At 40.3% G+C, this 25,596-nt stretch overlaps 4 protein-coding genes across 5 annotated transcripts in view; 3 read left to right on the forward strand and 1 right to left on the reverse strand.

The window, feature by feature from the left end:
• The first annotated feature begins 3,676 nt into the window (after positions 1-3,676).
• On the forward strand, positions 3,677-7,164 carry LOC145458418 (polyubiquitin-A). Its single transcript, XM_080336781.1, has 2 exons — positions 3,677-3,831; positions 4,748-7,164. Exon 2 carries the CDS (start codon positions 4,748-4,750, stop codon positions 7,031-7,033), a length of 2,286 nt encoding a protein of 761 aa, XP_080192907.1. The 5' UTR covers positions 3,677-3,831; the 3' UTR covers positions 7,034-7,164.
• Positions 7,165-9,254: 2,090 nt separating this feature from the next.
• On the reverse strand, positions 9,255-11,394 carry LOC145458424 (CCR4-NOT transcription complex subunit 11-like). The gene has a single exon (XM_080336787.1). The coding sequence runs from the start codon at positions 10,665-10,667 to the stop codon at positions 9,312-9,314; it is 1,356 nt and encodes a 451-aa protein (XP_080192913.1). The 5' UTR covers positions 10,668-11,394; the 3' UTR covers positions 9,255-9,311.
• LOC145458416 (mismatch repair endonuclease PMS2-like) lies at positions 11,394-16,750 on the forward strand. Its single transcript, XM_080336780.1, has one exon. The coding sequence runs from the start codon at positions 13,638-13,640 to the stop codon at positions 16,068-16,070; it is 2,433 nt and encodes an 810-aa protein (XP_080192906.1). The 5' UTR covers positions 11,394-13,637; the 3' UTR covers positions 16,071-16,750.
• LOC145458414 (pecanex-like protein 1) overlaps positions 16,733-25,596 on the forward strand; it is a 37,669-nt gene continuing 28,805 nt past the window's right edge. For both annotated transcript variants that reach the window (XM_080336778.1, XM_080336779.1), the window contains exons 1-8: positions 16,733-17,043; positions 18,239-18,513; positions 18,578-18,620; positions 20,296-20,338; positions 20,396-20,476; positions 21,463-21,717; positions 23,643-23,798; positions 25,127-25,204. In XM_080336778.1, the coding sequence (XP_080192904.1) occupies positions 16,885-17,043; positions 18,239-18,513; positions 18,578-18,620; positions 20,296-20,338; positions 20,396-20,476; positions 21,463-21,717; positions 23,643-23,798; positions 25,127-25,204 (1,090 nt within the window). In that variant the 5' untranslated portion in view covers positions 16,733-16,884. The remainder of the gene's footprint in view (positions 17,044-18,238; positions 18,514-18,577; positions 18,621-20,295; positions 20,339-20,395; positions 20,477-21,462; positions 21,718-23,642; positions 23,799-25,126; positions 25,205-25,596) is intronic.

Genomic DNA, 25,596 nt, shown 5'->3' on the forward strand with positions numbered 1-25,596 from the left:
AGCTCTACCGGCAAATCTGATTACGTGAGCAGAGAGAAGATAATAATTGATAACAATATAGGCAATTCCCGATCATACTGACCGATTCAATCATGAATTCCAGAATTTTTTCCGCGCTTCGGCGACAAAAGCTGATCCACCAAACGAACTCCCAATGATAATGATAAATAGCGGTAAACAGCGTATCGCCGGAGGGGGGTCTGGGGGGCGAAGCCCCCCAGAAGTTAGGTCTATAACCCTATGGGGGGCCCAAGACCAAAGGTTTGGGGGGGGGCCTGACGAAGTGCTGTTACGGCCCTGGGCCTACTAGCGTAAGCGACGGAATGAAGCATTGCAATGGTTTTCATGCTGGCGTTGGCTCATATAGAATTTTACAATAGACAGGGCTGGCGTTTCCACGTGTCGTAATCAGAAAAACCAATGAATGCCTATCGCACATAACGTAATAAACTCGGTGTTTTGCTAGGACCACAATGTTAGTAATTAAATGACTGAAGTTGGTAAGCAACGCGTATGACAAAAAACTGTTGACACATCACTATATGAGTCACTCGATCACATAAATATTTGACATCAGCCCGACACTGGAACATGAAGGTTTACGACATTGTCCGATGTCGTAAAAGCACTATTGCAGAAGTCCACAGGTCATAGAACAGGGGTGTCAAACATACGGCCCGCCATGTGCTTTCATCCGGCCCGCGAAGCAATTCTGATTAGATTGAAAATTGCGTGTATTATCCAGCATATTTCTAAAACAATTTGAGATTTTTTGTTAAGAAATACCTCCATCAAATAGTCCTTCAAGTTAGCACATGTCGAGTATGTTTATAGGCCACATTATAACCACCCGACTGAGGTGTTGTGGTCTCTAGTCACCATAAGGAGCAGGTCGCTGACATTGACACCCAATTCCGAAAAAGCAAAAGAGCAAATTCATTACACTGATCAAAAACCAATTATTCACAGAAGCGAAAACGCCAATGCGAAACCGTCATATGATGGTTACATGGAAAATATAAAAGAGGTCTTCAGCCTCAAGAAAAACCCGAATCGCAATATAATATAACGCCACTGTTTTATCGGTTTAGAAACTGAATTCAGCCACCCCCCTATAATCATATTATTGCCAATTCCACTGTTTGCGAATAAGGCGCAGCTAGAATCGAACTCCTATGATCCGCATTATAATGTAATATATCATACTATTTTGTATATATGCTGGTAAATGAAGTATTCAAATGAAAAATAAGAACATGGATTTTGAGGTATTTGGGAATTGAGAAATTTGGTGCGGCCCGCAAGTGATCTGAAGTGTTGAATCCGGCCCACGAAGTCAGTTGAGTTTGACACCCCTGTCTCAGAATATACGTTTAGCGCGTGGATGGACAAGTTATCCCCACGGATGGTCGAACGGTTCAGGTGAATAGACGTGTTGTGGTTGACTGTGGTTGTTTAACATCGCGTGGATTTCCGCCCACTTTTAGGCAACATGTGGATAAAATTAGCCTACATAAGTTACAGAACGCGCTTGTTGTGGTCTAATACTCGTGCAATATATCGTTCAACATATTTGTTAAGGTCTCTTCTAAAACGCCAAAACCAGTCGCACCACCTATCGTCCCCGTTCTGACGATGTCGAGGGTCGTCGAGCGTCGAGGGCACGTATCCAATTAGTGCACTTCTAATCACAATCACAATCACAACTTGTTGGTCTGATCGACACATACGTGGACAGTAACATTTCTGATGAACTTTGCCAAATTTATCGAACGCGAGATGCCGCCACTAAGTTGTTGCCCGGTCAATTTTGCCATTACATCAATCAGCTCTATTTTGTTCTCTGTCACATCCATGTGTCCAAATGCCCAATTAGCACTTTAGCAGCACGAATTCAGAGGACGCAACTTTCTATCAAGTATTGGCGGAGCACGAATGTCATTTCAATATACAATTGAATAGTATATTCATATTAAAATGAACCCGAATATTTTCGGCTGATGTCATTTCATAATCACAATCAGCAGCTTTTTATCCGCTCATGACAAGCGATGCACAACAGAGAACACGATAAACACAATGCGACATAAAACACGGAATGTGACTTGTAAACAATATTGCGACTGCGTATATATGCTGTCTTCGTATACGTTCAGTTTTTGCAATTAGTATTCTATAATACTATATTATCACCACGACGCCAACCGTCATCGTCATTAGAATAGAATGAACTCATTAAACTGCGAATACTTATTAGATCGCCATTCCGACATCAGAGACGACTTGGTTTCGTTGTTTTGAAAAACAGAAGCGTAGACTACTGTACTGTCCCAACGAACAAGTATACAGCCGTACGTTTGATACATAACTGCGGGCCTTTCCATGCGCTTCGTCGGTGTAATTGTAATAGAATGTAGAATGATAGTGTAGGCCCCGTGTAGGCTAAAATAGCTGGTTTGTTTCCATCTGTTATTTGTTTTTCGGAATACCAGCAATCGTATAATTGATGATATGAGTGCTGAATGACTCGCAGCTGCTAAATTTGCAATGACTCAAAATTTCGGTGTACCATAATGCGACACTTTGAATGAAATCAGTATGCATAAATATAAACAGCAAAAAACTGCTTACAGCCCTTATCCACAACGACGGTTTGCACGGTCGCCAGTCTAAATTTAACCAGCAAGTATAACCACGGTGCCTGCATAGCCTTAGCAAAGGCTAAGATACCAGGTCGTGCTTTATTAGGCTTATTTCGATGACAAGATGGTCTCTTTGGCGAAGTAAATGCCGAGTTTATATAATACAAACAAATATGTTATCATCTGACACATCGATGGATAAAGCCCTGGATTGCACGCGGACAACGTGATCCTTTCACAATTCTTGTTTGTTGATCTTGTAATCTCGTGTTGTTATTGACCAAGAGTTTTCTCCCTGTTGTCGGAACTGCGAAACTTGTGATTTTCTTTTTGCTCAACGTCAACTTCAACTGGTTTCATTTGTCGGAAGCTTCAACTAGAGCTACGTCGGTCATGGATGTGAAATGTGTACCAACCGCGGTTGGCGTAAATATTGCTGATAATCACAGCGGCGCATGGCATGGCGAGAATGGAAATGTGCTAGAAAAGAAACAACGGAAAAATTTGACAAATGGATTCCCACCACTAGCATCCTAAAATCTCCATATCATTGACATTTACCGCTATTGACAATGTAGCATATCGCCGTCATGAAAATCTCATTTAAATTGTCATCGGTAAAAAGAGATATGGAGCTCACGGACATCAGACCGTCGATACGTTTTTCACACGATCACCTCAACAATATTCTGCTGTACGAGCATGCGGTACATATGATGTTAGTTTTTTGCTCAGTTTTATTATTCGTCGATAAATAACTCAATTTATCATAGAAGCTATTGCTATGACCTTATTATAAGTTTACATGACATCACCATGACTAGCGAATGTTATATTTGTACAAGACGGCAAACAGCGTACTTACAGAAGGCGTCAGAAATGATTTCACAGACATTGCGAAATCCACCATATGATTAATTTATCAATATCACATGAGAGCGCTCTCAGAAATGAGCGGAAGCTCTCAGAACGCTCCGCGAAAGAGAATAGAAGAAACGAGATGAACCAGAATGTTCTTTGTCACTTATCACGTGACTAGCGGATGAATACAGTGACGTAACAGACAAGTATAAAGATCAAGAACTCAACAACTGAAGATCTCATATGCCCGAAAGCGTCGTTACTAGAATACATACATAGCATTTGTGCAAGATATTACCGTGAAATAGAATTCTAGAAGATCCTGAAGGTAAGAATTTAATGGTTTGATTATTCCTAGTATACTTATTTGCAATTTGTCCTAAAATTGAGGCCTAAGCAATGTTAGAGCCCTTTATTGGGATCGATATTTGTCGCGGTTCTCGGCGATTCTGTTTCGTTTTGATCTGAATTGTAGAGACTTGAAGGTTAAGAACTTCAGTACACCGCTGGATATTATATTCATACTGAAATACAACCGAATGAATTCACCAAGAACATTCGGTTAGCTGAATAATATTTGATTGTATTTACGTTTACCGAAACATTGTGTCCATTAATTGCAACAAACATTAACCGGTCTAGTCTACTTATAAGTAACAACATGACCATCATCAATCAGAGTTCCCCGTGAACATCACTAAATTTATGGCGTTTATAATTGAATAAGGGTTATTCAGACTGGAATCAGTGGTCGTTTTCGTCAATAAGTTACGCGTGACAGAGGGGTTTCTTCATAGAATAATTGAAGAATTGAATCAAAAGTTGCGCGGGACGTTTGCCACCAATTCCATTCTGGAGGGTTAGAGTATCGTAGGAGCATTCTTTACCCTTACTCCCAATCCTAATCATGACACCCCACAACCTTGATTATAATTACTAACATCCGAACTATAAACCTCACCTAACATTACTCCATCTTAACCTTTCAATACCCTAGCAAGCCTAACTAATCCTTATCCCCATCCAAAATTTTATGTTACCTCAACCTAATGCCTAATTCTAAACCAATTATAAACGCCATAGGTTTTGAGATGTTCATGGGGAACCCTGATTCGTGATGTTGATAGTAGACTAGACACCATCAATCATGGCGTGATATCATGACCATGGAACATTTATCTGCTCTACATTGAAAGTTACAGTGAAAGTAATATTTCATTCACAGTTTCATCTCTTGATCACAGATGCAGATCTTTGTGAAAACGCTCACTGGCAAGACCATTACCTTGGAAGTCGAGGCTTCTGATACGATCGAAAACGTGAAGACAAAGATCCAAGACAAGGAAGGGATCCCGCCAGACCAGCAACGTTTGATCTTTGCTGGCAAGCAACTCGAAGACGGCCGCACCCTCAGTGACTACAACATCCAAAAGGAATCAACTTTGCATTTGGTTTTGCGATTGAGAGGTGGAATGCAGATTTTCGTCAAGACTTTGACCGGCAAAACCATCACTTTGGAGGTCGAAGCTGCTGACACCATCGAGAATGTAAAATCGAAGATTCAAGACAAAGAGGGAATTCCTCCTGATCAACAACGTCTAATCTTCGCTGGCAAGCAATTGGAGGACGGCCGTACCCTCAGCGACTATAACATCCAAAAAGAATCAACTTTGCACTTGGTTTTGAGACTAAGAGGTGGAATGCAAATCTTCGTCAAAACTTTGACCGGCAAAACCATTACTTTGGAGGTCGAGGCTTCTGACACCATTGATAATGTCAAGCAGAAGATTCAAGACAAAGAAGGCATTCCTCCCGATCAACAGCGTCTGATCTTTGCCGGCAAGCAATTGGAAGATGGCCGCACTCTCAGCGACTACAACATCCAAAAAGAGTCTACTTTGCACTTGGTTCTGAGATTGAGAGGAGGTATGCAAATCTTCGTCAAGACTTTGACCGGTAAAACTATTACTCTCGAAGTCGAGGCTTCAGACACTATCGATAATGTGAAGCAGAAAATCCAGGACAAGGAAGGCATCCCTCCCGATCAACAGCGTCTCATCTTCGCTGGCAAGCAATTGGAGGATGGCCGCACTCTTAGCGACTACAACATCCAAAAAGAATCAACTTTGCACTTGGTTCTGCGATTAAGAGGTGGAATGCAAATCTTCGTCAAAACTTTGACAGGCAAAACCATTACTTTGGAGGTCGAGGCTTCTGACACCATTGACAATGTCAAGCAGAAGATTCAAGATAAAGAAGGTATTCCTCCCGATCAACAGCGTCTGATATTTGCCGGCAAGCAATTGGAAGATGGCCGCACTCTCAGCGACTACAACATCCAAAAAGAGTCTACTTTGCACTTGGTTCTGAGATTGAGAGGAGGTATGCAAATCTTTGTCAAGACTTTGACCGGTAAAACTATCACTCTGGAGGTCGAGGCTTCTGACACCATCGAAAATGTAAAATCGAAGATTCAAGATAAAGAAGGCATTCCTCCAGATCAACAACGTCTTATCTTCGCCGGTAAGCAGTTGGAAGACGGCCGCACCCTGAGCGACTACAACATCCAGAAGGAATCGACTTTGCACTTGGTCCTCAGACTGAGAGGTGGAATGCAAATCTTTGTCAAGACTTTGACCGGTAAAACTATTACCCTCGAAGTCGAGGCTTCAGACACTATCGATAATGTGAAGCAGAAAATCCAGGACAAGGAAGGCATTCCTCCCGATCAGCAGCGTCTCATCTTCGCTGGCAAGCAATTAGAGGATGGCCGCACCCTCAGCGACTACAACATCCAAAAGGAATCAACTTTGCACTTGGTTCTACGATTGAGAGGTGGTATGCAAATCTTTGTCAAGACTCTCACCGGTAAAACCATCACTCTGGAGGTTGAGGCTTCTGACACCATCGATAATGTCAAGCAGAAAATCCAGGACAAGGAAGGTATCCCTCCCGATCAACAGCGTCTGATCTTCGCTGGCAAGCAATTGGAAGATGGCCGTACCCTCAGCGACTACAACATCCAAAAGGAATCGACTTTGCACTTGGTCTTGCGATTGAGGGGTGGAATGCAGATTTTCGTGAAGACTCTGACCGGAAAAACCATTACTCTTGAAGTCGAGGCTTCCGACACCATCGATAATGTCAAGCAGAAAATTCAGGATAAAGAAGGGATTCCTCCTGATCAACAGCGTCTTATCTTCGCCGGAAAGCAATTGGAGGATGGCCGTACCCTCAGTGACTACAATATCCAAAAAGAATCTACTTTGCACTTGGTCCTGAGACTAAGAGGTGGTATGCAAATCTTCGTAAAAACCCTCACCGGGAAGACGATCACGCTTGAGGTCGAAGCCTCTGACACCATTGATAACGTCAAGCAGAAGATCCAAGACAAGGAAGGCATTCCTCCAGATCAGCAGCGTCTAATCTTCGCCGGTAAGCAGCTGGAAGATGGCCGTACGCTTAGCGACTACAACATTCAAAAAGAATCTACTCTTCATCTTGTACTTCGTCTCCGAGGCGGGCAATAAGTATTGAAAATTTGCATGGTAAATTGACGTATCTTGGTGTTCTCTATTATTATTGTTGACTAAATTTATCGTTTCCATTTTTGTGTTTTGTCACTACACAAGAATACATCCACACTCGTGTGTTAACAGAATATTGTAGCTGATTTGGATTATGATTATATAGTTTCAGATTATTCGCAGGAGAGCTGATGTGAAGGCTTGTTTTAGCAACGTGTAAAATATTTCATGTTTGTAGTAGTGGAGATTTGGGTGTAGTAGTGGAGATTTGGGTAACCCTTGAAACTAACAGTGAGTGGATAAACGGGCTACCTTATTGGCAGAAGCGAGGCAGCCGCCTCATTCAGTGCTGAGTAAAACCTGTTGCTGAGTATTAGAAAACAGAGTTAGCTTGAATAAGGTTCCATATATATAAGGCGACTGGCGGCAATGTATGGAATGGTCTGAAGGACGAAGCTGATATTACACATGACCTTAGATAGCGGGGTTGATGCCAAGTCAATCTCACTGACTCACTCTCTTAATAGACGAGTAGTTATCAATTCACCACAGATTCAAGTCAGCTGGTAGCCTAGCTAGAGGGTCGAGTCGGTGTTTCAATTCCAAGTCAAAAGTCATGTTATGTTCGGTTCAATCCGGTTACACCCACTGTTCTCAACTATGCTTGAGTGATACAGAATGGCTCGCATTCATAATATTGTAATTCTCCAAAGTTGTACCAGCTCCTGGCTCTATTTTCCAAGTATCAGGACTGACAGACGATAAGCTAATAATGTGATAACCTTACTATTCTTCGAAGTTACAATTAGTCAATACAAAAATGACTAGAGTCGTGATTTTTTGGTGAGTCAATATTACCACCCTGTTTGATAAGTCGGTGTTATTATATACTGAGTTCATTCTTAATCTTGGACACCGTCTCACGCCGACCTATGCACCACATTGCGTTATTTCCTAGGGCTAAGCATAAGCATATGACAAGAGTGGTTAGGAACTGTTTCATAGTACTCCAGAATGCCTACGCATTCAGTGATTGCATTTTCGGACAGCTGCTAGAGTTTCTCAAGCTAAATTACTGACTTCATATATACTTCATTTTGTTAAGTAAGATTGGACCAACATGTAGTGTCATTATCCTAGTCGCGAAGACTCATTCTGTAATTTCTTAATTCGATTGACTGCTGGAGTTATGAAACGCCTCATTCCAATCTACTACTTAAAACTCCTCGAGAACTTATCAGACCATGGGTTATGTATTTCTGCTGTCTATCCCTACTTCTAATATTGAAATTTGCAGGGTTGTAACCAAGTCACAAGGCTCCGAGTCACAAGTCAATCTCACTTTTATATTTTTGACTCGAGTCATTTTTAATTCCCACCGAGTCCAAGTCAGCGAACAGAGGATCGAGTCCGAGTCATGGTATTATGACTCGAGTCCGAGTCATGGTATTATGACTCGAGTCCAAGTCATGGTATTATGACTCGAGTCCGAGTCCAAGTCATTGTGTTGACTGCTCAGTTTCCAGTTAAAGTCTTCCTACACCCACTTTTTTAACTCTGTTTGGTGATATTGAATGGTTCGCATTTATAATATATCAATTTTCCTCACTTTTAGCAGTTTCTGGTCGTATTTTCAAGCACCAGTACCAACAAACGAAATCCCAATAATGTGTTGGCTTCGAAATTACAATGAAATGTCGGTCTTGGCTGTCTGAATCTCGAGTCAATGACTTGCTTCGAGTCATGCGCAATGACTCGAGTCCAAGTCGAGTCAATACACAGATTGACTCGAGTCGAGTCATTTCCGTATTTTGAGAAAATGAGTAGAGTCGAGTCATCCGAAAATCGTGACTCGAGTCGAGTCATGACTCGAGTCATTACAACCCTGGAAATTTGAGACATCCACACTTCTGCTACAATGTTGACTATGACATACTTCATGGTTAAGTACAAATGCATCATTTTGTGTCTTCTATGACAACATGTGATCAATTTCACCAGTTTTATCATAGTACAATCAACTTTGTATGATTAGTGCACGATTTCACCAAAACAGAATGTTTGGACTGCGGTTGATGAGCTTTTCTAGCAGTGGATAGTTTCCTCTCTTCTGACACAGTGGTGGATTGTTTGGCAAACCATCTTGGGTTCCCTCTAGTAGCCTTCTAGACACTTCGATTATATCATCGATAACAGGCACAGGCAAAAATTCCACGACAAAATCTTTCATTCAGGTTATATTTGAAAATAGCAGCAGTTAAGAAAAGTAATTAAGGCCTAGTTATTTTTTGGAAGGTTCCATTTCAGCGCTGTCCAGAGATTTCAGCAGCCTAAAGAGGCCGGCCGCCTCTCTAATCCTACTAAACTCGATGCAAAACGCCTGAACTTCAATGAACAGGTCTTTCACGTTAATGATTCGGTTTCTAATCAGGGATTGCAGGAAAACGCAGACAAGTCGCACGAGTCTATTTTGCATGTACTTGTCCTTGATAGTTTCGCACGTGGATATGCAGTTCGAAATGTACAAATGAATGAATTCTGTAGGCAATTCGACGGCAGTGGTGAGCCGATTCACAACTTCCATCGAGTGCAGCGACATCTCCATATTGACCAAAACTGAGAAGTATTCTGTAATTTGGTTTGAAGGCATGAGCAATAGCAGCACTTCAATCGCCACAAGCGGGTTGTTTTCGACCAGATCTGGCAATTTTGCAGGAGTCAATCCAATGTGATAGATGAGCTTTGAATCTTCGTTCAACTGGGTCTGCAGCTGCTGTTGCTGGCTGTTTGTCAATGTGCTTTTGAAAGCCTTTTGCATTAATTTTTTAGCTTCCCCGGTCTTATTGCTGTTCTTTGTCATAGCCGCGTCCCATGCAAATTTATGACGGACAGGGTTGGTCGGATTCATCCAAACCATTTCATTACTTGACGAATGTAACAGCGGCACAGGTCGAATAAAAGATGGTCGGAGATTTTCAGAAATGGGAGCTGTCTTACCGCACAGCATAGCTTCAAGCACTTGCTGCTGTACTGGTTTACCATCCATAGGTTGGTCCCCTTTTTGCAAAAGAGATTGTTCTATATGCGGTAATACACAAGGTATGCTTGTTTTACTGATGACAGGTATTTGCGATTGCCTCTCCACCAAACTCAATTGCAGCCCGCTAACATCGTACACAGACTTTGGTGGTTGTGATCCCGAGTCGCCGTCTGTGGTAAGGATTTGCTTTGGTGTGCATTTGAATAACTCCTTATTTGGAAGTGATATGAGCTGTGATAAGAACATTTTTTCGGATGAGGAAATGGGCGTTATTTTACCACCGATCGTTTCCGAATTACTAGAAGCCGAGTTTTGTAGGAGATGGACGAAGACACCAGCAAATGGGTTTGATGCAGTCGGGTCCGATTTGTACATATCATACAATAGATATATAGCCGCTAGTCTCTGGTGCGATCCAGGCAAGTGGTCGTGATTTTGGAGCAAAAACACCAACGCAGACCCAACCCTGAAATGATCTTGCTTTGTGAAGCCTACTTTTTGCAATTCCGCTCCGATGTTTTCGAATGATGTGGATGCGACCGATTCTTCTTTCAACATGGTCATCAGATTGCCCAGCTCTTTGGTACTCAAATGCATCGTTGGTTTTTATTATTTTAGAAGCGTGATATCTGAAAGTTTGCACACGAACGTTTATTTTTGATCACAAATTCAATAATATTTTACAAGCTATTTACGCTCAAACAAACAGGTCAAATGGCAATTTTAGTAAATCTTCGCATACCGGTACTACACACATGGGTTTTCAATATAATGTGATGGAATATAAAAAATGACAATGTGTGAGTATAGTTTGACATACCATTCCAAATTGAGATATTTGACTCAATAAACTGAAATATTGATATTTGAAAAATTATCTAGCAATAATCCAATTCGGAGTAGAATTTTGAAAAATGTCTTGAAGTATACCTTATCTACTATGCAACATATAGTTAACCATTGGTGCCAGTTCAGTCATTAGCGATTTATGATATATATCCCAACAGAATACAGAGATCATTTATAAATTGGAGCGCAGGCACATCAATGTTGCTAAAACCATAGTATGAACACCATCATCAATATTGATAAATAGTAAATGAGTCTGCCAGAATTGAATTTAAGGCGTTGTATAATTATTACATGTTAAAGACCAGACATTTGCGTCACATAGGAAAACGAAGTGAAAGATAGCTTTTCTGGTGTCACAAAATTGAAATGCAGAGCAAAATAGCCACCAATGAACATACAATTTGATCAAAAATTCTCTAACTTCAAAACTCTATTGAAACAGTATACAGTGAACGAAGTTAAGCATGTCATAAAGAACTATTCAACGACTCTTTTTCATAAACCAAACTTGCAATTTTTTCCTCAACGTCTTTAGCGGAGAGATTCGATAATGCAACGCTTTTTTCCACACCAAAATCAAATCTTGCGTACACTTTTGGCTCGATGTTGCTGCACTCTCTCACAAGAATGGGAAATCTGAGATTTTGCTTCTTGATTGGCACATATCTCGTCTCAATGAATTGTCGCACCCCTTGACTTGATGGGGAGGTTTGACACAGGTGTATGCGAAGCTCCTTAATATATTTAGATAAATTTCCAACTTGTCTTGCAGCCATTCCGAAGTATGAAACTATTTCACCAAGTAAACTGCAGTGCTGTAGCCTGGTTTGACTTCGTTGTTTCCTCTCTTCGCAGCTCCTTTCACCCTCATTCAACCTGATTGAATGACAGTGATGTACTAAATTGGTTTGATGCGCTCGTGATGATCAGTACAATATTCCTATAAATGAAGTTTTTCAAATGTAAAATTGGAAAATTTATCTCATATATGACACATAGATGAAGGAAAGAACATAAATACAAGCTGGCTTACGGTATATATAGATGAATTTGCAGACTGAAGTCGGGAACTCAGCATACCATGGTTTACTGCTGCTATGCCCAATCCTGTAAAAATAATTCGATGGTTAGAAGGCTTAGCAAGAGTTCAGCATCAGAATCAAAATCTCATCGAGCGGCGAATTGCATAGGGAGGAATTGATACGGATGGGAGTAGCGCGTAGCGGATAGGGAGTATAGTTCCTCTTCGTTGTTGTTGATGCTCTAAAATTGTGATCGTTTGTTTGCTATCGTGCTACTTAGCACACGTTATTGACAAGGTATGCAAATGTACCCCACTTCAGCACTGACATCAAAAAGAGGAGCTTCGTGGATGGAGGTACAAAACTTCAATATACATGCATTGAATAGTGTATTCGTATTGAAATCTGAAATGAATCCGAAATTAGTCGGGTTAATTTCGAAAACAAGAGTATTAATCTCGCGATTCCGATTGGCTATCAGAGTTGATCTCAATCTGATTGATGTCATTGATCCAATGATATGGTCTGTTGAAAATTATATGGGTAGGCCAATATACCGGAACTTCTAAAAAATATTGCCTCAGTAGGCTACATAGTGCATCTTATGAATTGAAAATTAATCCCAGAAATCTACCGATATAATTATATGATCATCGTTATTGATTTCATATCTCCGTACGACCGTGTATCATTTTTCCTGAATCCTGATGAATACAACCGGAAATTTATGTGCGGTTTGTGGCCTTTTCAACGGCCAAAGGGTCGGTTGCTTTGCTTACTAACTGACTGAAAAACAGGTCATGATTGTGACGAACTGACGATGCTTATAATTTTGTGTAGGCCTATGATTAGTGACTGCTATTAACTGCATTAATACTAAGATGGCTCGTTTCCACAATAAGCAGAATCCTTTTCAAAGAATATCATGCTGGGAGTCCTCCCGTTACTCGAGCATTTCACTGAAGTTTGACTCCGTTATTTCAGCCCCTTTAATCCCATCTCTTGTATTGTTTGCTTGATATTTCTAAAAGAAGATGATAAATTTTAATTTTGTTGACGTGAAGGTCTATTTTAATATTTCTCTTGGTAATGTATATAGTTAAACTTTATGTAGTCGCTTGTCCCTTGCTCAGCAAATCATAAGCAGCACTTTTTCGCCTTCAATTCCATTACTGTTTTTCTTTTCTTTATACGTCCTTGATTTGCATGAATTTTTGAAGTTGTCAAATAACCAGCCATGGTGTGCTAGTAGCTCTTGGATAACCGATGATCTATCCAAGAAACAATGCGATAAAACACTTCTGTTCCAAAGGCTGAACTTTCTATGCATTAGCTAGTGAGCTTTAAGCAGCTGATTCTACGAACAACTATTCTAGGGCTAATACATATTGGAAGCACATTGTGGTGCAATTTTTCAGGCTACTCAATCAATTGGTCCGACAATATTACCTTCAGTAGGTCTAGATCTTGTTAGATTTTGATTGTGGTTTATACTCGTGTAGAGCATGATGGTTCATGTTAGCGAATACATTATGGAATATATTATTTTGTGTCTGCTATTCCATGTCATCAATCACAAACGAGATTGTCCATTTTTGTTTTTGTATCTTCATTTTGCCTGATTAATTAAAGGGATTTTCATTTATATTATTGCTTTAACAGCGGAATAGCGTTGTAGGTAGATTGTTCACTAATGTCAGCAATCAAGCCTATAAATCACAGCACTGTGCACCAAATATGCTCCGGACAAGTCATCCTCGACCTTGCTACAGCCGTGAAAGAGTTGCTGGAAAATGCCATCGACGCGGGGGCATCTGTTATTGAAATCAGGTTGAAAGAATATGGAATGTCATCTGTCGAAGTTTCCGACAATGGATATGGCATTGAGGAATCCAATTATGAAGGATTAACTATGAAACATCACACTTCGAAATTGCAAGAGTTTTCAGATTTAACATCGGTCGAAACGTTTGGGTTTAGAGGCGAAGCATTGAGCTCGCTATGCGCGTTGAGCAATCTAGTGGTTACCACTCGTTGTAAGTCTTGCACAGTCGGACATAAATTGGAGTATGATCACCAGGGCAAGATACTGAAGAAATCGTGTGTTGCAAGACAAGTAGGCACTTCTGTTCTGTTGAAAAATATTTTCGTGCCCTTACCTGTCCGGCATGTTGAATTTGTGAGAAATGTCAAGCGCGAATTTACAAAATTGCTCAACCTCATGTATTCCTATTGTATGGTATGCACAGACGTGCAAATATCATGCACTAATGAAGTGAAATCTGTTAAACGTGAAGTTTTCAGGACTAATAATAATAACTCCACTGAAGATAATATTGTCTCACTCTTTGGGAGCAAAATTTTCAAGTCTCTTCTTCAATTCAAACAGACAGACCCAACAATAGAAAACTGTGAAAGATATCACATAAATCATTCCGACTGCTTGGAGTTCAGCAAAGACTGTGGGATCTCCGGATATATTTCGTCATGCGAGGCAGGGCGCAAGTCGGCCGATATGCAGTTTGTATCTGTAAATAAACGCCCTTGCCATGTTCCGAAAGTCACAAAGCTTGTAAATGAAGTATTCCGTTTATTTAACAAAAGCAATTTCCCTTTTACGCAGCTTGACATTTCTATCAAGCGTGATGACGTTGATATAAATGTTACTCCCGACAAAAGGCAGGTGTTTTTAACTCACGAAAAGGCCATCTTAGCCATAATCAAGTCGTCTTTGTACGAGTTGTACAATGGCCGCAATCACATCATTGGAACGTTGTCCTCAAAAGGACTGATACAGTCAAACCTGACATGGAGTTTGAATCCGAATACTAGATCTGAGGAATGTAGCACAGATCTCAAGGAAAATATATCTCATTCAAAGCCTCTACAATTAATTGATATTCCTCCCAATCCCCAAGTCGATCGTTCTGTTACACTGCAACCTACAGCGTTATGTGGCATTGATTGTGATGGTGATGTAGCAACATCACCGAGTCCAACTCAACTCGAGGACAAGTCTGGGATTGATTTGACAGACTTTGGTGTTGGAAGACTTGGAAAGAAATTACCAACGAAGGTTTCGCCCAATAGAAATTCTTTCTCTGACTTTGAAAGCACTTTTTCGGAAACTAGGACTATTCAATTACAAAGCGCAAGTTCACGTTTGTCTTCCTCGATCGGAAAATTTATTTCCAAGACCGAATCAGCTATTCTGAACTGTGGCAAACTGCCTCTGGCAGAATTGAATAGAAGTGATATGCAAGACAGGCCTGATTTATCTGTTGCACAAGTCACAAATGCTAGTGATTTGAATAGCTCATGCACTGAGACATTTGACTCTGCCGACGACATATGTGAATCGCGACATAAGCCATGTCAACAACTGGCATTTTCGTTTGAAAACTTGGAACACAATTGGAATTTGAAAGATAAATTAAGGTCTCGTGAGAATGAAGGTTCCAAAGTTGGTGGATTGTTCAAAGCCAAAATCAAGGCGTCAGAAAATAACAAAGCGGAAAAAGAACTCAGCAAGCATTTCGAGCGTGAAGATTTTCGAAACATGGAAGTAATCGGTCAATTCAATCTCGGTTTTATTTTAGTGAGATTCGGTAAGGACTTGTTCATTGTCGACCAACATGCCAGTGACGAAAAGTACAACTTCGAAGATTTACTCAAACACACGAAGTTGAAGGGGCAGGTATTGATTGTGCCACAAAAATTGGAGTTGACTGCTAGCGACATAATGGTGCTGGAGGAAAATATGGAGACTTTTGTTCAGAACGGGTTTAGTTTCGATATTCGAGAGACTGAATCTGGACCGAAATCGGTATTCCTTTTGAAAGTGCCGTCGAGTAAGAACACAGTATTTGATGCGTCGGATGTGTCTGAGCTTATCTTCTTACTTCGTGATTCCCCTAATGTCCTCTGTCGACCATCTCGGATTCGTAGTATGTTTGCTTCGCGTGCTTGTCGCAAATCGATTATGGTCGGCACCGCTCTGACGAAAGAAACGATGACCCGTCTTGTGAGGCATATGTCCGAGATGGATCAACCTTGGAATTGCCCTCATGGTCGACCAACAATGCGACATCTGATAGACATGTCAATGGTTCTCAAACCTGCGTGAGTCTGCGGTGACTTGAATTTATGCTCGTACATACGGTACACACATAATTCTGATCCCCGTAGCAGTCAGAATTCAAAACACAAAGGTAGTTTAGCCGACTTAAATGCCTGTAAACTTTCCGTCAACTTAACTAAATCACAGGCATTAAAACATTGAAGCTGATTTCTCTGTCAAAGAAATTACATTCCAACAGGACTGGTCAAGACCTTACTGTTTCAGAATTTTGTATACGACTTAGGAAGTCGTATCAGTTTTGATTAGCTATGCTAGACTCAGTAGACTGTATTTTTTGTCATCTTGATTTCTGCCACTTATTGTTCTGCTGCTCATGTTTCACATCAATGGAACAGACCAGAGGATAGCAAACTCCACATCAGCTCTCATTAGTCTGCTGAACTTTCCCTATTTGTAATATTTGGATTCTCCCTATTAAATGGCGCAATTGATTGGGTAATGGGTATCGGTCTAGAAATGCCTAATAGGCCTGCCTATTGAATGTTAGATGTATCTAACTTTCTTATCTGCAACCCGAACACTAGGATACATCCTAATACGGTACTTCAGAACCAGCTCGTGTCTCTAAGTCACTGCCGTTGCTTGCCCTTTAATGGATGAAGCGTTTGTCAAATTCTACTTTTTGTTTTTTATGTTTTATTCACAATTTTCTCAAAACTTTCCAGGTGTTATTGCATGAGATGCGGATTCAATAGTAAATGTGCTTTGGCCCTACTATGATCAGATCGTTTTAACACGCTGGCTATCGCCACCTTGTTCTCTCCATCAACTGTGAGATCTGACTCCTGTGGAGAGTGTTATGGGGTCGCAAGTGAAGAAGGTTTTGCTGCAAGGAGTATGGGGCTCGTTAACGGGCGGATGGTACTACAATCCACGGCATAGCAAGTTCACAAATATCTTTCATCTCTACACCTGGCTCGTGCTGATGATATTGCCTTTTATATTTTATATGGTGCCGGTGAGTTTGTATTTACATTATTGGGTTGAAATATTTGGCGAATTACTGTCAGATTGCTGTCTCATGTTGTAGAGATTGTGGTTGAATTGCTATTGAATTGGATTACTATTTATAAAACTAAAAAGTATAAAATATCATTGATTTTGAAAGACTTAAATAAAAGCATAATTTTTCCAATCAGGTATGCATGGTGGATACATTGCACAGCCAATTAGTTGAATATTTCTTCCACCATTAGGCTAATCAAACTTACAGACAAGCATATGTCAGAAAATTGATTATACCAAAGCTCCAGAGAACTAAGGGCATATTTAGTTTAGTAGTGGTGCTGTGGTGGTTAAGCTCATCAATGAATTTTGATCATAGCTGTACTACTGCTCTACTACTCAATGTCCATGAACAAATTTTTGGTCTTATTTTAAAGCATTTGTAGTCATCTCTTCTCTTACAACCGAATGTACCGCTATGATCGGGTAATTTGACATTAGGATGTTGAGTTGAGGTACGTTGATCATTGATACACACATCTACAATGAATGGTCAACATGTTCTTCTGAAGCTTGCCGAGTCATGGTGAATTTGATAATTTGTATATCATGTGACTGTGAATCATCGTGAGTTATCTTTTCCTGAGTCATGTTTTGGCCTTGATAGGAAATCACCAACTACTATCTTATTTATTTCATTTTGACTTGCGCCATGCTTCCGGAAAATGTCACTCCTCATCCATATCCACCCTACACTAATAAATCATTAACTATTAATTATGTAAATATTATAAGTAATAATTGTAATGATTCCAGTTGAGAAGTGATAGATGATTTTTTTGAGTACTGAAACTTCCATTCCACTAAAAGCTGCATGTTCAACCACAATTATAGTTTGATACTATTTTGCACTGTGAAAGCCTTGAAACCTCGATTGGTTGTATCGCAACCTGTGAAACCGTACTAAGTTACAACTGTTAATAGAAATGATATTTATGTGAAGTCGTGATTAACCCACAGCATTATCACAAAGTGCAATGAAAGAAGGATGGTCGAACAAATAACAGACCATCTTTAAAATGATGTAGGACTGGCAATCTGGCATTACATTGGATGAGTGCAGTGCCCCTTAATGCTTATATTGACGTATCATTCACATTAAGAAAGTCTGCGATATTCCAATCACCGACACGCCCTTAACCTTACAGATGGCGATACCCTCGTGGGCGTCAATATGCAGCTACTCCGCCGCAATACTGGCCATTTTCATCAGCATCAAAGTCACGAACTACAGACTGCACACGACTTTCGACAAGGGGGAAGTCGTGAAGCGCGAAGTACGGCCGTGCGCCGTCGATCCCAGCCCGCTAGCGAGATTTCATGCCGAGCACGCAGGACAAGAACCCACCCTGGTCGAACAAGATTTTGGGCCGGTCGCCATGGAAGAGACTGCCGGTGATAACTTGCAAGGCCGCACCGATGAGTATGTTGACGAAAACGGGTTGGCTAGGGAATGGGATGAGTAATGTTGGGCTTGTAATGTGCAGAAATAACAGGGAAGATATGGCGATCGTTGCTGCGGGTGGAAATGTAAGTATGAAAAGTAATCTGAAATGGTTGCCGCTGAGGAATTGGGCAAAACCTACTTGAAGACTCTATAAAAGCAGAAGTGCTTCGATACTGACTGCCTCTGCCGGTAATTGATCATGACCATCCCAGCAATTGAGCAATGGCTGGTCAGGTGTAGCCATCTATTTTTTGGAAACAAGTTAATTGAGTAGGCCAAATGTTCGGGCAGTTCTTTTCCTGATTCTACTTGAAAGAGTTTTCGGATCACTTGCAAATCACTCCTGCTTGTAATTACGAGAAATTCGCCACATTGCTTTTGGTTGAGTAACAGACTAAGTACTTACCTTACCATCTTTGAGTAGGTCGGAATGACAGTTTGATGCTGGGGAAGACATGTCAAATGCTTGTCATATTCGCGAGGTTATCGTTTGATGCTAGTTGCCTATAAACAGCGTCGTCATACCATCCTTTTTCATGAGAGTTGTCCTTGTTTTGAAGGGCACTCTCTTATAAATATTCCTTGCCCTTATTTATTAGGTGTTTATTTTTGACTGATTTTGTCCTGTTTTTAGTTGTCATCATAGGCTGCACAGGTGATACGAACACTAATAATATACCTTGGTGAGGTCATCATCTGAAATGTGCTAAAATGGTGACCCTATTTTTTGCCGTCAGGTGAAGAAATATTGTGGTAAGGTTACCAAAAGTTTGTCATGTTGCTCATGAAAACTAGGTTTCTCTGCTGCCCGTGTTTTTGGATCCATACCGGCGGCATCCCAGCCCATAAATTATCTGAATTGATTTGATCAATATAACGCCGTCTCTCCGTATGATTTTAAATATCAGATTCAGATATATCTCTTCGTAAGTCAAATCTTGTCATTGGCTCGCGAATGCTTCATGTGCTGTTGCAGTGGGATTTTCAGATCCATAGGTATTGATCAATTTCTTTTAGTAAAGCCCTCTGTGGGATTTTAGCAGATCTTGTTCATGCTCATTCTTCCGTTTTAAAAATGAGTTACATGGGAGCAGCGACGCAGCGTGTCAAAACATACAAAATAGTTTTATTAACCTGGTCAATGGTCACAGTGTGATATTCCAATCCTCTTGATTGCCCGCATGTTGGGCTAGGCTACTTATTTTATATAAGCAATGCTAATGTAGAATATAAGGTGGTTTATCTGAATATGCTCCAAATCTACGTCATATTAAGTAAGTTATCCATACTGACCACACACTATCTCACATTCCTTCTACATGTATTGGGGTGATTGGATAGAAGAGCCATGGCTATGGTATTCCAGCTTGATTTGTTTTGTGATTCATACACAACTTAGGCCTATCTCCATGAGCACCATTTCTTGCTCCTTTCTAGTCAGACATACAGCTTGGAAATGAAGCATGGTCATGATCAATTTGGTCTTGAAAATCGCCTCTTTAATTAAGGGAAAGCAGCCGAATTGTATATGTATAGGCGTATAGGCCTACAGGTTGAATTGAATAGGCTATATTAAAAGCATCAGTGGCATCTGTGCTTCTGAATATCATTGACATTGTTCATTGTTGTGATGACAAATCGGAATAGATACTCTTTATGCTATGGTAGTATTTTTTCAGTACGCTTTCTTCAATTTCCAGACACATCCACCAGTATGTTTAATTTTGACTTTTTAAATTCAGCGATTTTCATTTGCAGGGGCGCGACGATAATAATTTATCAAGGCAACTCGCAGTTGGAGGTGATATTTATGGAGGATATTTTATGGAAAGAAATATAAGACGACAATCCTTTTCAGATGTGGAAGTCGACGTTCACGCCGCTCCAGTTGATTTATTTCAAGTCGAAGGCAATAATAACAAGGATAACACTTTGGCAGGTAATTCCAAGTTGTCTCAGTCGTCTCTTGCTAGATGCAACATTATGTCGGTCTATGAATTTGTAATCACGGGATAACTTTGACTCAAGTTCTGTTGAGGAGGTTAGGATAATAGTGCAGATCATTTTGTCACTTCTAATGTTCCATGTATATCTATTTTGTTTCGCTCCATTCAATTATTCATCTTGTAGTCTAATCATTTCAAAACATCGCAAGAATGCGCCGAATCGAAACGACTCAAGAATGTCATTGCATCCGTCATTGTAACGCCCACCTTGGTCACAATGTAAATAAATTCAATCCAAGTACTCTGAATCAGAAAACATAGGCTACATGATTGTGTAATTTAGTGGAGAAGCATGTAATTATATAATAAGTATTTTAACGATCCCAAATCCCAATCAAGAACAGGCTTTAAGTCAAGTTGAGCATTCGAGTATCACTCATTTTGACACAATAAAAGTATCAATGATATGGAAAGTTCAAATCGGTATCTTTTATGCGGCCACAAAGAAAATTATGCTAGCGCTACACCACAGGAAGATAATGTTTTTTTTTGACCATGCGCGTTTCGTTGCACTTTATGTCATTGCTGCGTGTTGATCACCAGTTCACAGAAAATGTCATTTCCACCAACGTCTGTAGCTTTGTACAAAGATCAATCAAGAATTCAAGGTTTCAACATTGGGAAAAAAGTATTGAAACTATAATTCTCGTTGATAATTCAACTGGTAGTGGAAAGGAGCGTATAATTTCAACACTGGATAATTTAACTGGTAATGGAAAGGAGCGTATAATTTCAACACTGGAAAAATCGTTTCCCGCTACTCAACTCAAATCATCGCAATCAACGCTAGATTCGAATTTCAGTTCACAAATCATTGTGGCCAACCCAAATGCCAAGGACTTATGCACGGATACCGCGTGTTTTGCAATCGGGAAAAATTAGGCAGTTTCAATCACAAGCCGCTTTCGTCCTTTTCCAGCTGCAAAAAAAACGAAACGAAGACGTGTACGAGCCCGGGGCCGCGAGAGATCTGAAACCGAGCCGACGCGTAAACCACGACACAGGCAGCGAACTCGAAAAAAAGCTGTGGCTTTCGCAGAGAACTCCAGGAACGTCGGGAGATGCGTCAGTCTTCCGTCGGCTTCCAGCGACTCTGAGGATGACGCTGACTCATATCAGTCGCGTACATCGTCAGATGATGACAACTCGTCTGACAGCATGGGGGTGGCGAAACGTGAGCACGCTGGTTTCTGTTTGAGAGATTGCTATGCTGTCATTTCCATTGTTATGTAAACTTTACTGAGCTGTGATTGATGGGAACATCAATACAGTTTGTTGGTCAATACAAGTGTTATTTCATCATCAAAGCGCAACATCTACTGTAGCTTAATCAAGTTATGGGCCTTGCTGATTTTCGTGTGTAATTTTCTCATAACTATCTTGAGATGATATATTCTCACCATAAACCTGAATTACTGATGTAAAAGGCGAAGCTAAGTCTCAGTTACCACCTAGTAACTCATTGTTCTAGTATCCTCGAAGTAATGATCGATATATTCTCAATGCTCCCCATGGATAAACCACAGTCAGAACTGTGGTGAAGGGATTTATCTTGTGTTGTTTGCAAGCAGATCACACTTTCACTAACTCTGATAACTTCTGATAATATAGATTTTGTAATATGATATTACTGATTTTGCACAAATGATATTAATACCATTAGGATACTGCTGACACTGTGAGAGATCTACTTCTTCTCTATCTTAAATCAATTTAGATGCCAGTATATTCTGTGTTCATACCAGTGTGGCAGGGTGGCATTCTCCTTGTTGAACTCTAAACCGAAAATTCCAACCACAGGGAGTTCCCCGGCCTGTGGCTTCCTCCATATTTCCCACTTGTGTCTGACGGGGAAATGCCCTGTAATCAGATGCCAGTCTTTGTTGTTTTTGTTATGAAAACATGGAACCTTGAGTCGGAACTGCGCCTTTGTTAATTGCATTGCTGTGATGCCGAAGTCATGATGTCACGTAATATTGTGATAACGCTTATATGTTGTAATGTTGTTGAGGCATGGCGGGACTATTTTCTTGGTATTGTGATATGAGCAGGCCACCTCTCTCTTTACTTCTCCTTTACACAAGTTGAACTACCGTGACTGATGAAAAGGAAGTTGATGCTGTGCCTAATTACTTAGCTTGTTTCTAGTTGCTACACAGAGATTTGGTTTACATATAACTGCATAGAGTTTTGATATCAGTATCATGTCCTATTAAGTCTAAAACCGATCATTGGTAATTAGCTTGTCAAGCAGTCGGTGATAGTTTGCAATGGAAGATAATTATGTTATGCAATGGATCATCGGTTGTTATGAAAGAAACATATACACCACACGTAGACACTTGTATTCTTGAAAACTCTTTTTGACAGGATAAATATCATGTATAGATCCAAATTGAAACTATCAGTAAAAAGTAGAACCCTTATTCAGTCTTATAACTTGTTATTGTGCTACTGGTAGAGAAGCCTGTTTTTTATAAATAAAAGTCTTGTCTCTCAATGTCATTGAATGCAAATTCATGCACTCGGTCAACATGGGAAGAGTAGATGCTATTTGCTGACAACTGCCGACCTTGGTACAATTTACAAGTCATCATAGTTTTGCCGAATCACGATGCCCATCGGCGATTCTACAAAGTATAGCAAATCGGTGTAGGCTCCCTTATGCCCTGCACACCAGTATTCAACTACGGCTATACATATGGAATATTTTATTTGTCTTCGGGTCTCATGTCCAATCGTGGCAAGTTACATTCAATTGATTTGCGTTGATATTCTCATGGTCTCATGGTATTCTCAATGTCTGACACTTACTCATTTTCTTTTCTGATCAAACATAACAATCTGTGACCTCAAAACCAATTGTTACTCAATCAATGATCATGATCATAGCATCATTTTTCTGTGACCCATCGAATTTGTTGAGTCACAATTGTCAGGTCTACTTTAAAGACAATGAGGGCAACACGACTGGTGATTGTGGTTAAAGTTTCACTTACGCAATAATGTGCCAGTTGTAGCTTCTTTTTTCTGTGGGGTTTAGAAATATCCAATGAAATTTGTCTGGTAATTGAATAGTCATTTCATTTGGTTTCTCAGGTGACGTCTCGTCATTACAAGTGAAATCAGTTACACTGCCACATCGCCGTCGCGCAATACGCGGTGCACGGCATCACCCATGGAGCGAAAACGCGGGAAAAGCAACCGCGGATAGGCGAAAGATCAAAAGAAAAAGGGAACTCTCAGACTCATCAGGTATGTGTGCGCTCAGACTAGGAAATGCAGGATTATCTAAGTCCAAATCATAATCATTGGTTCTATTATTTTCATTTAGTCCAAGGCACACAGTGTAAAACGGGATACACGAGACACAATGTGATGTTATGAACAGACAGTACGATGTCAAAATGATCAAGTATTATCAGTCAATGTAACCTAGACCTTGGCCTACTGGTATTACCGTAATTTTCCATACATGTATAATACGCATCCTCCATTCGCAGTACATGAATAGTAATGTGAATAATTGGGCACGATGGCTGAATGTGATGCGCGATTGACAACAAACATGAAGAACGGTGTGATTTCAAGTTTTATTTTGAGGGAGAAGCACACCCCCCCTGATTTTAGGACAAAAAATCGGTAAAATTTTGCTCATTATACATGGAAAATTACGGTACTACTAGTAATCGATCATGATTTTTCGGCCATCTTTCATTCTCTTCCTTGTATTCTTGCTTCATTGGGCTTTTCTCTGCTCTTTTTGTGAACATGCCATGTTGGTAAAGCAATGTAGGGGAGGATGAGCCTAGATAAACCTCACAGTAGAGATGCTTTCCTCCATAGATAGACTGTGCTCGGCAGATATGACTGCACCTTGGACCGAACTAGTATTTTTCACCACTCATGATTGATTGTCCTCCGCTGCACCATGATATTTTATCTGTAGTGCTTATATCTATTGATCTATGAACCGGGACACAGTGTCAACTGTCAGCCTCTTCTATTGGTATTCTTACTTTGACATAGGAGCGGTGATTTGATTGGAATGAATAGAATTGTTCAGGGATTACCCAATTTCGACTGAGACCAAAGGGAATTACTTCATCAATATTTTAGCACGCTTCAACGGTCACTATATTGTTTCTTGTTGCAAATGTGCCTTCACTTCTCGAAAGCCAAATCATAGCTGGGCATTTGAGAATCGATGAAAATTTTGTGCCTGTTCTGCTTTGATCAATACTGAATGATATGTCTCCTCGTCACAACTCAACTGTTGACAATGTCGGTATGGTCACATAACGGCAGTTCTCACCGCTATCGGTGCAAATTCAACCTTTAAGGCTCACCTGCATAAACTTCGGGCAATGCCTACTACCCACTTCCGCTTTACATTTTGATATTTCAGCTAGCTTCTTATCCTGTTTGCATTGATATTCCACTTGAGCCGGATTTTAATGATCCACTTGGAATAGCCTATAAGTTTTGTAGCTACTCTATATGTCTCTGCTGACGTTTACTTTTCAAGGCATTCGTGAAGTCTCGATGCTTGAACTTACTAGCGTCAACCGTCTGTGTTGCAGGTACTGACGAGGATTGGGCTAAGGCTGATTCTTATTACACAGAATTGGATTTGAAGGCAAAAAGAAAAGGGGACACAGGTAAATGAGAATAATTTGTACTTCATCTTTGATGCTTTCCTCAATTGAATATCTCATATCAGTAATGATATAAGACAAAATATCTTAGGATACTACGTGGCCAGTCAGTTAACGGAGATGTGATAGAACCAAGATCAGTTTGATTGTTATTAATTTATTTTAAATGCTCCTAATCTGTCCTCTATTGTGCTGATATTGCCAATCATTTCGAATTCCTCATCACACTGAATACATGGCACTCTGCCATAACCCTTGCCTTATCACAACTTATGTTCATCCACCTTTACACTTTTGCATTATTCCTGTATTTTCCCTGGCACATGTCACTGTACCATTACTATATGTATTTTCTTAATTTATTATTCCAGCTTGATATTATCTCTATTGATATT

Source organism: Botryllus schlosseri, chromosome 16 (assembly GCF_051294905.1).
Source record: "Botryllus schlosseri isolate E-star chromosome 16, Bs_hap1, whole genome shotgun sequence".
NCBI classification, from domain to species: Eukaryota; Metazoa; Chordata; class Ascidiacea; order Stolidobranchia; family Styelidae; genus Botryllus; species Botryllus schlosseri.

Coding starts and splice junctions, on each gene's coding strand:
- LOC145458418 (XM_080336781.1), top strand. CDS start 4,748: ATGCAGATCTTTGTGAAAACGCTCACTGGCAAGACCATTACCTTGGAA.
- LOC145458424 (XM_080336787.1), bottom strand. CDS start 10,667: ATGCATTTGAGTACCAAAGAGCTGGGCAATCTGATGACCATGTTGAAA.
- LOC145458416 (XM_080336780.1), top strand. CDS start 13,638: ATGTCAGCAATCAAGCCTATAAATCACAGCACTGTGCACCAAATATGC.